This window comes from Pelodiscus sinensis, chromosome 6 (assembly GCF_052426305.1).
Source record: "Pelodiscus sinensis isolate ZL-2025 chromosome 6, ASM5242630v1, whole genome shotgun sequence".
In the NCBI taxonomy this organism is placed as follows: domain Eukaryota; kingdom Metazoa; phylum Chordata; order Testudines; family Trionychidae; genus Pelodiscus; species Pelodiscus sinensis.
Genome location: NC_143057.1, coordinates 94,356,095 through 94,368,623, shown reverse-complemented (window position 1 = coordinate 94,368,623; position 12,529 = coordinate 94,356,095). Strand labels below are relative to the sequence as shown.

The window sequence follows — 12,529 nt, the reverse complement described above, 5'->3', positions numbered from 1 at the left end:
TGACCAGTTCCTGCGTTGGGGAAGAGTAGAAGCAGAGGTCTCTGCAAGCTGCTTCTATCTATCAAGTGCACCACCAACTTGGAGTCACTTTAGGTGAGCCTGCACCTCAATCCCACGACCACAGCCAGCACTCCATACCTCTTGCTGCATTCCCAACCCCCTCCTAGAGCTCAACACTTCCCCATTCCAGAGCCTTCTCCTGCATTCAAACTCCCTCCAAGAGCTTGCAACCCTCACCTGCTTGTGCATCCTAGCCCCTGCCTCAGGTTCAGCCCAGAGCTTCTCTCACATTTCAAACTCCTTAGTCCAAACCCATATCCTGCACCCTCTCCTGAACCACAACTCCCTTTCTCAGACTGGTGAAGGTGAGTATGGGTGGGAGAGAGAAAGTGATGGATGCAGGGGGAAGATGGAGGAATCAGAGTGGGGCTTTGGCAAGAGATGGGGCAGACCCTGGGTTGCCCTTACATTCTTATCTTGGGTGTTAAAAGGCTGGAGCCTATTCTGTCCTTAGCATGACAGAATCTTTAGTTACCATTGTGTTCTCACCATAATGCATGAGGCAATATACTTGATAAACAAACAATGTCAATGTAAGAAAATAGATTAAACACAGTCCAAAGTTCATATCAATTATTAGAAGACAGAGTTTAGTAGGAGATTAATAGCTGGCAATGTGTAAACCTTAAGTAAGTCGTGACAGTTTGGTTAGTATTTTTTCCTCATGGTTTCCCTCACTTTATTGTTTTATGCTTAACAACTCCACTCCCACTCAAGTATGGCAAAAGATTTAAGCCATCAAAGACAATGTCCACATTGTTTATAATTACAAATTGCGCTATCAGGACCAGTTGTTGGTGGAAAAATGTATATAAAACAAGTCTGCCATCAAAAGCCACGTTTCTATTAGCAGGTTAAGCAGAAAAACCAAGCAATCAATCACAAAAACTCTGAACTACCATATTATGGGGGACATAAGTGGTTTCTGAAAAACAATGCTAAGGCACACTGGCAGGTATACAAGCGCCTCAACTTCTGCACTTGTACTCCATACCTACAGTTTTGAATGCTACCAACCTGACATTTTTTATCTTCAGAATGGTAAGTCAACTCTCACTGAGCATAACGGAAATTAAGCACACTACACCTTAAATCAGATGCTCAGCACATCACACAGTTAAGACCATAAGAAGTTATTAAAATAATTAGTAATTACTTACTTGTAATGTGTTTGTATCCCATATTTTCAGGGTTTTATCAAATGAGCTTGATGTAAACATGCCAGTGTCATGAGGGTACCATTGAACTGTCTCTACACTGAATTTATGTACATCAGGATGGCTCCTGTATAATAAATAATATAATTGCACTGATTAAGGTTAGCTGTGTATCTCTGATTTGATACTAGTTGACCAAGTATTGTTAAAAAAAAATATTTTTACTAGTTTTTAAAAAAAATACTATGCCAACATTTTCAGAAGTGACCAGTAATTCTGGTGCCTCAATTTCTGAGCGACCAATTTGAATCACCTTGGAACTGATCTTTTGCTGAGCTCAAATACCGAGATACCAAAATTTGTAGTCATTCTTGAAATTGTAGTCGCTTTGACATTTAATTATCATTTTAGCCCTGACCCTACAAACAAATTGACCCTGGTAAATTCTGATATTAATGAGACTCCATGGAGGAGTAATAATAATATGTTCAAATTTGCAGGTTTGGGCCCTTTAACAATTAATTATTTGCTATTGGTAATGTTAAATCACAACTATGACTTAAGCGCTGTTAGGCCTTATAAAATTTTACTATTTTAGTACGTTGCTAATCACACTGTCTTCGTTCCAGAAGTAATCTAGGTCAGACCAACACTTAAGGGAATTTAGTATTTTGAAACATAAGTCCTGTTTGATTTCATCTGAACAGGCATCTAAATAAATTTCAATATATTCAGATATTGGTAACTGTTTAAGGTAACAGATCACAATCTCAAGTGGTTGTTAGGTAACTAACTGTGCATGTGTACACAGCTCTCTCAGTCAGTGTTGTGTGCAATCAACACACACCTCACTTCATGGGTCCTTGCTGTATGTGCATGTCACTTTAGTAATACCAGTAGAAAAAGGATTATGTGGACAGAAATCAGCATAAACTGACAAATATATATGTGTGCAACAGTAAGTGAAATGTCTAGTGGGCCACACGCAGAACCTCGATGGACCACATGCCCACCACTGCTACAAATAGCAGAACTGTACAGACAAGTGAAGTGCACAATCTGAGTTTCCCTTTCCTTCTGAAATTTAAACACTTAAGCCGTTATCTGTGTCTGCTGAGAAAAATATGTCATCTTAGAATGAGTCTCTCCTGGGCTAGGCAAAGTGTCTTGTATTACAGTTGGCAGATGATTTTTTGGTAAAATCGCAATCTGAAGCACAGTCATGCGGCTCAGAATCTGTGTTTAATTTTGACCATGAGATAAAAATGGAAGCCCAGTTTTCAGTAATGATCATGACTTTTTAATCTCTCAAAAATTTGCAAATTGCTAATTTTTCTTAAAGATACGACTCCGGTCATAGTACTTAGATCCGATGGGCTCTTCAGGTTGGATTACCACAAAGTAATTTATTCAGGGCTCCCCTGATAAACACAGATTACAATACTGAAGAACACTGCAGCACCAGTACTTTAGACACTTCTCTTCTTAACTAACCAGAGGCAGTTAATAATTGTCTTGTGATGTCTTGAAGCACGAAGCGGGATAGCTAGGGTAAGTTTTTAGCATAGCCAGTTTAATTAGTTATAATTCACACAGAATTCCAATATATTAAATCATAGTAGGCTCTTTGCCTCATTTTAATTCTCTTTTGTAAAAATGTATTTCCCACTATATCATTGGGTAGAGTCTAATGAATGTGATTACATTTTACTATTAGTATTTAAGGCTAGAAATAATAAAGGATGTATCTCTCTGAGGAACTAAACTGCTGTGGAAACATACTGCCACACCCTCTCATAGTCCGGGGATATTAAAATGTGGGTAATTGTGTAAACATGTAACTGCTGAAAAACACACACTTGCAGCCGTCTCACTGGGAGCGGGCAGCCCTGTGCTGCTGCCTCTGATACAGGGAGAGCAGCATGGGGCAGCAGGAGGTTCCCTAGGAGCCAGTGTGCACCTAGAGCTGGCTTTTAAGCCAGCTCCCCACATGTACCTGCTCCCGCCTGCATCCCCACTTCTACCCCATGCTGCTGCCTCTGATACAGAGGCAGCAGCATGGGGGTAGCAGTTGACTCCTTAGAGGTGGGACAAGAACCTGAGTGTGACCATGAAGATTAACCAATAAGCCCAGGCTTATCAATTGACTGTTTACACCGTTATACATTCACATCCTTACTAACAGTACATCCGTAAGCAAGGTTTTCAGCTATGGAATACGCCACTGACTCTTGACACACACTAAGAAGTATAATGATGGCATTGTTCCAGGCTAGATTCAGAATTATTCTCTTACTAGATTTACCTGGCATTGCTTGGGTCCTTCAGGGCAGGGTCTGGGGAGGCAAGAGGCTCAGAGCCAGAAATGTGGGGGGCATAGGACTCAGTGGACAGTGTGAAGGAGGGGGTAGGGAGGTGTGGGAAGGGTTAGGTAAAGGGGCGGGGATGGCTGCCAGCTGTTCCCCGGGGCTGGCCACTGGCAGCAGGAGACTGTGTAGCTTGCCTGACAGCTGCTCCCTGGAGTTGGGGTGCCTGCAATCCCCCATGGTCATTTGGGAGTATATCTGTCCCCCATGCTTACTGCCCCCCATGGTCATTCCAGGTCTAACTGTGCCTGTTATTACAGCCCTCCCTTTCCATTTGATGAGAAACAATCACAAACGATGCACATTCCATTATCCTGGCACAACCAAACCCTTACCTTGCTTTTAGTTATGATAAGAGGAAGCTGCATACCAAATTTGGTGGTCCTAGCTCTTACTGTTTAGGAGGGGTCCTTGATGGATGGACAGACTAACAGACATACAGATGCACAAACTCTGTCAAATATGTAATAGATTTAATGTTTTACGTTAGTGTACATTTGCTTCAGGATGCTTTCCTATTCTGGGATTTATTCATTTAAAGTTAAAGTTAATTATGATTTTAGTTTGTTCAGGTGTATACTTAGGGAACATCTACACATTAGGGCTAAAGCCGAAATAAGCTATACAACCTGAGCTATGTCAATTGCTTAGCTTAAGTCGAAATAGCTTATTTCAGCTTTGGCACTGTCTACACAGCAGGAAGTCCGACAAAGAGCACTCTTCCTCCAACTTCCCTTACTCCTCGTAAAATGAGGATTACAGGAATTGGAATAAGAAGTCCTCCAGCTCAACATTATTTTGACATTGTTGAAGTAACTGCTTGCAGTGTAGATGCAGACTATGTTATTTCGGAGTAACATCAGTTATTCTGAAATAACACTGATGTGTAGACCTAGCCCTACAGACTGAAGAATATTAACATAATCTTCTATTCTTAAACCATGCTTCGATGTATGCTTCATCATCTTTTTTTTCCTGTCTCAATTTAGGCCTTTTTCTGCTGTTTTAGGTAATCTTTGCTGCAGTAGTTAATGCTTTATCTAGTTCACATACCCAACTTCTAGGCTTTGAATATCCAGGTATGAGAATAAAGGGAGACAGTACAGGCAGTCCCCGACTTACGTCGGATCCGCACTTACGAACGGGGCTTTCTCGCCCCGAAGCTCACAGGCAGCGGTCAGCCACCTCGAGCTCCGGGGCGAGAAAAGCTGCTCCCGGTGCCCCTGGTCTGCTGGGGACCGTCTCCAGCAGACCAGGGACACCGCGAGCAAACCCGCAGCAGCGGGGGCTCCCCTGCTTCTGAGGCTTTGCTCTGGCAAAGCCTCAGAAGCGCAGGGACCCCGCCGCGGCTGCGGGTTTGCTCCCAGTGCCCCTGGTCTGCTGGGGACCGTCTCCAGCAAACCAGGGGCACCGGGAGCAAAGCGGTCCAGCGCCAGAGCAAAGCTTCAGAGGCGAGGCACCCCCCCCCGCTGCCGCTTTGCTCCCTGTGTCCCTGGTCTGCTGGGGGGGGGGGGGGCACAGCTAGTGTGCCCCCCCCAGCAGACCAGGCTTTTGTTGTGGACCCTGGGGCAGAGCAGCTGGGGTGCTGCCGGTTGGTCCCGCAGCGCCGCTCTGGGCACTACTAGACCAACCCGGCAGCACCCCAACTGCTCTGCCCCAGGCGTCCTGATTCAGCTGCTGCTGGCCAGTTTCAGCAGCGGCTGAATCAGGACGCCTGGGGCAGAGCAGCTGGGGTGCTGCTGGGTTGGTCCAGTAGCGCCGAGGAGCGGTGCTACTGGAGCAACCCAGCAGCACCCCAGCTGCTCTGCCCCAGACGTCCCCAAGTCAGCCGTTGCTGAAACTGACCAGCGCTGACTACAGGAAGCCCGAGGCACAGTTGCTTTGCCCCGGGCTTCCTGGAATCAGCTGCTGATCAGTTTCAGCAGCAGCTGACTTGGGGTTCTTAAGCTGAATCTGTATGTAAGTCAGAACTGGCGGTCAGTTTCAGCAGCGGCTGAATCTGGACGCCAGTTCCGACTTACATACAGATTCAACTTAAGAACAAACCTACAGTCCCTATCTTGTACGTAACCCGGGGACTGCCTGTAGTCACTAACTCCTGCAGGAAAGGACAACCTCTATTGTGAGACATAGAAAAAAGCTTCGCTTGTGGGAGGGTCCAGCTTCTTAGGTGCAAGGATGGGCAGCTTCTGCTACAACAATGAATACATAAAATGAACAAATCCTTATGACTTGCAGGAAAATTCTGACAAATAATTGGGGACCTGTAATTAGGTTATTCAGATGCATTAATTCTACTGTAAATGTACCACATATACTGAGTGTTCTCTCAGTTTTTGTTGTAATACCAAAGAATGAATTGTTAAAATTATGGCCTGTCTTTTCCCAGTACAGGTTTAACTTCTCTAATCCAGCACTCTGGTACAGTAACATCCATGGTCCAGCATGATTTTAGTTAGCTGTATGTCTACTTTTCATGGGTGTGTTTCCTGCAGTCCCATAAAGTTTTACATCCAACAGTCCTAGCTCTCAGTGTTCTGTGCTTTGGTTTAGCTCTAATTTACCCCTAAATGTCTCCTAAGAGCCCAGTAAGCAGTGGAAGTGTTGGTAATTCTGCTACATAATATTAACCGCCCGTGGTCCAACAAATTCTTTGGTTCAGCACCAGTCAGGTCCTGAGGGTGCCAGATTAGAGAGATTCAACCTGTATGGGACTGTCCTCATTCAGGAAATGCTCCTGGCAAATTCCAAATTATCATTCCACAAATAATTTATGTCTGGAATCTTCAGAATACAGGTTAGACCTCCCTGGCCCAGCACCATCTGGACCTGAGCAGTCCCTGACCAGGGAGTTTTCTGGACCAGGGGAGGTCAGTGCTCCCGTTGGCTGCCCTGCTCCCAAGCTCCTCTCTTTGGGGTGGCCTGCCCTGCTGCTGGCACCCCTAACACTGGCCTGGCATGGCTCCCCACCCTGTTGCTTCCGTCAACCCTGCTTCAGCCAGGGGTTCCCAGCAGAGGCTGAGGCTGCCCCAACACCCAGCCCCGCTGTCACCAGCAGTCTGCCAGGATTCCGAGCCCTGCTAATGTTGGGATTGCCCAGCCATAGCGGGGGCTCCCCAAATGCTGCCTGTCCCTGCTGGCCACTGTGTTGCTCCCGCTTTCTGTGGGGCTTTTTTGCTACAGCAAAATCCGTGGCCCTGATGGAGCACAGATGTTGCCAGACAAGAGAGTCCTGGATTTGGGAGGTTCTACCTGTAGTTTTTCCAACTTCATAAGTAACTGCAAATTATTTTAGATTCTTTCCAGTCTATTAAAAGACAGTGAAGTGTACATTATTGTCCTTATGCTTACACACAGCAGCAATCTGTAAACTGAGGAGAAGAAAATCAGTGTTTTCTAATAGAATCATAGACTACTAGGGTTGAAGGGACCTTGAGAGGTCATCGAGTCCAGTCCCCTGCCCTCACGGCAGCACCCAGTACTGTCTAGACCATCCCTGATAGACATTTATCTAATCTACTCTTAAATATTTCCAGAGATGGAGATTCCACAACCTCCCTAGGCAATTTATTCCAGTGTTTAACCACCCTGACAGTTAGGAACTTTTTCCTAATGTCCAATCTAAACCTCCCTTGCTGCAGTTTAAGCCCATTGCTTCTTGCTCTATCCTCAGAGTCCAGGAAGAACAATTTTTCTCCCTCCTCCTTGTGACACTCTTTTAGATACCTGAAAACCACTATCATATCCACTCTCAATCTTCTCTTTTCTAAACTAAACAAGTCCAGTTCTTTCAGTCTTCCTTCATATGTCTTTGAAGAAGTTAAAACAGAACTGTAAATCAGGAGACTGGGATTCTGTTGCTGACACTGTCACTGACACTCTAAGGTCATAGGCAACATACAAACTTTGAGTGACTCCAATTTTTGTGTTTGTAAATATATCCAGCCTTTTAATAGTATTGAACTCATTGGATGAAAAGTTTTAGACAACTGGATTGTCAGTTGTTTCTTATTTTTACATGCATTATTAATGTAACAACTACAGTAGCCAACATTTACAAACCCACCAAAACTTCACCTACAACTTCACAATTGATATATTCTACTTTTAACTGTGTATGCTATGGAATCTTTATACTATACAGTGTATTTTATCAAAGTTGTCTGATACTATATATACACTCATCCGTTTTATACAGGAAATATAATACTAATATGCAACAATTTGTATATTCTGCATTGAATTCACAATAAAAAGTGCTAAAATATTTTATAGTGATTTGTTTAAAAAAAAGGTACGTACCTGCCCACAGAACAAATTGCTTTACATGTATAACATGGTTTTCTGCTGAAGTTTTCAAGGTCATAAAGTACAATTATTCCATCTGATCCTCCTGATAACATGCTGTAGCAAAAAAAAAATAAGATGAGCTTAGATAGCCTACATTCACAATCTCTTCAAAATAAATGAAGGTTTACATTCAGCAAAGTAGTTAGTTATAATCACGTTAAGACTAAAACTATGTATTCAAATACATTCTATAAAATATACCTGATCATAAAATAGTATAATTTACTTACTATCTTCCCTCAATAGGTTCAATATCAAGGGTGTTAACACCACTCCCATGGATTCTTTCCACATCTCTATCTTTATTTAATTCTAAGCTTAGTACCCTTAAAAAAAAAAAAAAGAAAAAGAAAATATCAAACCATGAACAATGAGAATCAGGAAGCTCTAGAATGTTACCTTTTCTTTAGTACAACAATAATATTAATTTTTGAGGCCACAATTCTTTGACTCAATACATTCAATTTATCACTCTTTACATTTTAAAAGTACATTTTCACACCTGCTGTAGAACTAAAAATAAGTGTGACTGGCTGAAATTTCCACACTACTTCAGTTGGTGGTGGAAAACTATAGATCTTAATTTAGCAATTAACGTCAAGTATATAAATGAAAACTGGCCAATAATGCAAGAATCAGAACTACTAAAAAGTGAAAATAAATGCTATATACTTTTATATCTAGTGTATTAATAAATGTTAGTTTGCATCCCAACCACCACAATTTGGTAAAGTTTATTTAATAAAACTAAGGACACCTAGTGGACAAACCAGTTATTTTAGTAAATTAAAAAGTGATTTCTGTTGCACAGAATGAATGAGAAAAACACCACATGATAATCACAAAGAATTAAATAGTGATACAGAAGATATGGAAAATCTAAGAAAGAAAAAAATGGCACACTCCCATGAAAATTATTTTAGATAAAAATTCAAAATCAGCTAATAAAACATCAAAAACATTCACTTTGTTATGGGCTATTTTGTTAATCCTAATTTGTATGATCATGCTAATCTAGCTACTGTTGGTAAATCTCAATCAAGACTTTTTTTACTGTTGTAAATGACAGAAGTAACTATACTTTCCCTCAACATCTGATGAAAGATACTTGATCTTAAATTCAAATAAAGGAAAAAACTGTGTTACTAAGATCACAATGCATATCCAAGATGAAAAACACAAAATCCCCCAGCATTTTATGTAGTTAGAAAAATATTAAACAGTCATTAGACCAAAAGCCACATTATTAGCAATAAAATTCACAAATGTGGAGAGTTCCTAGTTGTGGGCTTATTATAGTATTTCTATGACAAAGTTCTTTCCTATTTCAACCGATGTCTTCTAATTATTGCAAAGTGAAATGAGTTTTGCAGCTTTGAAAAAACTAGGTGATAACCAGAAACACTTTTTGATCAGCTCGTTGGTTTCATGAGCTCTAGCTCCCATTAGTTATGAAAATGTGATATTCACAAAACCCAGCTCCTTAATTGTAGTTAGAAATCCTGCAACCATGTAATGAAAAATCTACACAATGGCTAGTCAACTTTGGAAGGCCCGGGAGCCACAATGATACTCCTAGCACATGCCGAGGGCCGCAACTTAAGTGCGGTTGCATACACACACACACACACACACACACACACACACACACACACACACAGGCAGTCCCCGACTTACGCGGATCCGACTTATGTCGGATCCGCAGTTACGAACGGGGCTCGCCCTGGAGGACACGGACTGCGGCACCTCGCGGTCCTGCCGCCCGTGTACTCCGGGGCTTTCTCCGCGTCTCCCTGGTCTGCAGACCAGGAAGACGGGAGGGGCTTGGGCGGCGGGGCAGCCCAGGCGTGCCTGGGCTGCCCGAACCCCCCCGCGGCTTTGCAAAGCCTCGGGGAAGCCGGTAGCGGAGCAGCCCAGACGCCCCGCGGCTGTCCCGCTGCTGGCGTCCTCAGAGGCTTTGCTCCCCATCTCCCTGGTCTGCTGGTCTTCAGCAGACCAGGGAGACTGGGAGCAAAGCCACGGAGGACCCAGGCGGCGGGACCGCGGTGCGTCTCGGTCCGCCGCCCGCGTCTTCCTGGTCTGCTGGGGTGGGGGTGGGGGCGCAGCTAGTACGCCCCCCCCCCCCCCCAGCAGACTAGGCTTTTCTCCGGACGCCTGTGGCAGAGCAGCTGGGGTGCTGCCGGTTGGTCCCGTAGCGCCGCTCTGGGTGCTACGGGACCAACCCGGCAGCACCCCAGCTGCTCTGCCCCAGGTGTCCCCAAGTCAGCTACTGCTGAAACTGACCAGTGCTGACTACAGGAAGCCCGAGGCAGAGTTGCTCTGCCCCGGGCTTCCTGGAATCAGCCGCTGATCAGTTTCAGCAGCAGCTGACTTGGGGACGCTTGGGGTTCTTAAGTTGATTCCTTATGTAAGTCGGAACTGGCGGTCAGTTTCAGCAGTGGCTGAATCTGGACGCCAGTTCCGACTTACATACAGATTCAACTTAAGAACAAACCTACAGTCCCTATCTTGTACATAACCTGGGGACTGCCTGTATATATGCAACATGTGCAAATAGTTTCTTTCACACTGATGGGCATGAATACAAAGACTACACAACACGCAGGCCCCATTTAAGTCAGTTCTGCTGATATTAATAAAATGCAATATTTACCCGATTTCACCCATATGACAGCACTTTTAATGAGCAATGACCGTCCAGGAATTTAGTTACTAAAACACATATCAACAGAAGACCGTTATATTGACTACTTTTTTGTTTTGGCTCCCACCTGTGGGCCAACATGTTGAGCCCTCGCATAAACCCAAACTGCACCGCGGGCCGCAAACAAACAGGCCACGAGCCACATGCAGCCCATGGGCTGCATGTTGAGTAGCCCTGATCTACACTCTACTAAGCAATCCCATTCATCAGCAAAAGTAAAGGAAATTCACAACTTATACTAGGGATGTTAAATATTGGTTAATTGAATAGTCGATTAATCTCATGAATTCTTAGGTTACTTGACTATTTTATAGTCCCCGGGGGTGGGGCCAGCACCCAGTCACTCCAACCCCACTCCAGAGGAGCCTCCTACCAATCCACAGTGCTGCCTCCATATCAGAAGCTGCAGTATGGGGTGCCAGGAGGAAGCTGGTCTGTGAGGGAAGCCAGTTTAAAAACCAGCTCCCCTCACAGACCGGCTGCCTGTTGCCGTGATGCTGCCTCTGATACAGAGGCAGTAACGTAGGGTGGCAGTAGCACCTTTCCAGGGAGGGTTTGAGCTCCCAAACCCCATGCAAGCTGGAACTGAGACAGGCTGACTGACTGCCTTTCCTGTCTCCTAATGCACTTTAAATGCAGAGCCACAGCAGGGATACGTCCCAGACCCGGAACTGAGCCACGCTGCTGGCCAGCCTGCTAAAAAATTTACTGACGAGGGGAGGGGACCAGTCTTTAGTCTTTAGCATTAACTTATAAGCTTGTGATTACTGGTTAATCAACTACACTATTACATCCCTAACTTATACACACAAAATCAGAGTCCAGAGTTCTTTTTGCAGTTGAAGTCAATGGGAGCTGGTTTCACAGACTGGTACCTCAAATAGGGATGTTAATAGGTAGTCAGAGCTAAACAGTTACCCAGGAGCAGGCCCTATCCCCACCTGCAGCTCAGCCCCATGCTGGGGCTGCTGGCTCACAGTGAAAGCACAGGTTAAGGATTATGTAGACAAGTGGGACACGAGCAAGTCCCCGGGGCCAGGATCTAATGCACCCAGGGGTTCTGAGAGAGTTGATTGATGTAATTGCAGAGCCACTGATCATTATCTTTAATAACTCATAGCGATCAGAGGAGGTCCCAAGCAACTGAAAAAAGGAAAAAGATGGGCACCACGTTAAAAAAAAAAAAAAGAGAAGAAAAATATGATCTGAGGAACTACAGGCTGGTCAGTCTCACCTCAGTTCCTAGAAAAATCATGGAGCAGGCACTTAGGGAATCCATTCTGAAACACTTGGAGGAGAAGGTGATGATCAATAACAGTCAAAAAGGTTTCACCAAGAACAAGTCAAGCCAGGCCAACCTAATTGCTTTCTATAACAAGATAGCTGGCTCTGTGGAAATGGGAAAAGTGGTGGATGTGACGTATCTTGACATTAGCAAAAGTTTTGATATGGTCTCCCACGGTATTCTGGCCAGCAAGTTCAAGAAGTATGGATTGGATGAATGGACTATAAGGTGGATAGAAACCAGCTTGATGTCTAGTTGGCAGTCGGTATTAACTGAAGTACCCAAAGTGGCTGGTTTTGTTCAACATTTTCATTAATTACCTAAATCGGGGTGAGCAAAAGGGCCTCCGCAGGCCAGATCAAGCCTGCCACACCCCTCCCCCAAGCAAATCAGAGCTTAGGTACGGGGGAGCACGCAGCACTTACAGTCAACCACCAGGGTTGACTGTAAGTGTCATGTCTCTCACTCGCTGCCCTCCAGCACTTCATGCTCCCGCCTCCCCCAGGCCAATCAGGGACTAGGGGCGGGGGAAAGTGTGCAAAGCCTCCTCCTGCCCAGCAAGGGGCTCGGCCCTTGTAGTCAATCGCTAGCTTCTCCTTAGCTGGTG

General features: G+C 44.5%; 1 protein-coding gene across 8 annotated transcripts in view; it reads right to left on the bottom strand.

Annotated features, from left to right (window-relative positions):
* ERCC8 (ERCC excision repair 8, CSA ubiquitin ligase complex subunit) overlaps positions 1-12,529 on the bottom strand; it is a 61,309-nt gene that overhangs the window by 42,509 nt on the left and 6,271 nt on the right. For 7 of the 8 annotated variants that reach the window (XR_012905020.2, XR_012905022.2, XR_012905024.2 and 4 more), the window contains exons 2-4: positions 8,164-8,259; positions 7,886-7,987; positions 1,221-1,344 (exon numbers count right to left, since the gene is read on the bottom strand). Coding sequence is in view for 2 of the 8 variants with exons in the window: in XM_075932876.2 (XP_075788991.1) it covers positions 1,221-1,344; positions 7,886-7,987; positions 8,164-8,259 (322 nt within the window). In the remaining 6 variants the exon portion in view is untranslated. The remainder of the gene's footprint in view (positions 1-1,220; positions 1,345-7,885; positions 7,988-8,163; positions 8,260-12,529) is intronic. The other variant, XR_012905023.2, reaches the window with a different exon arrangement.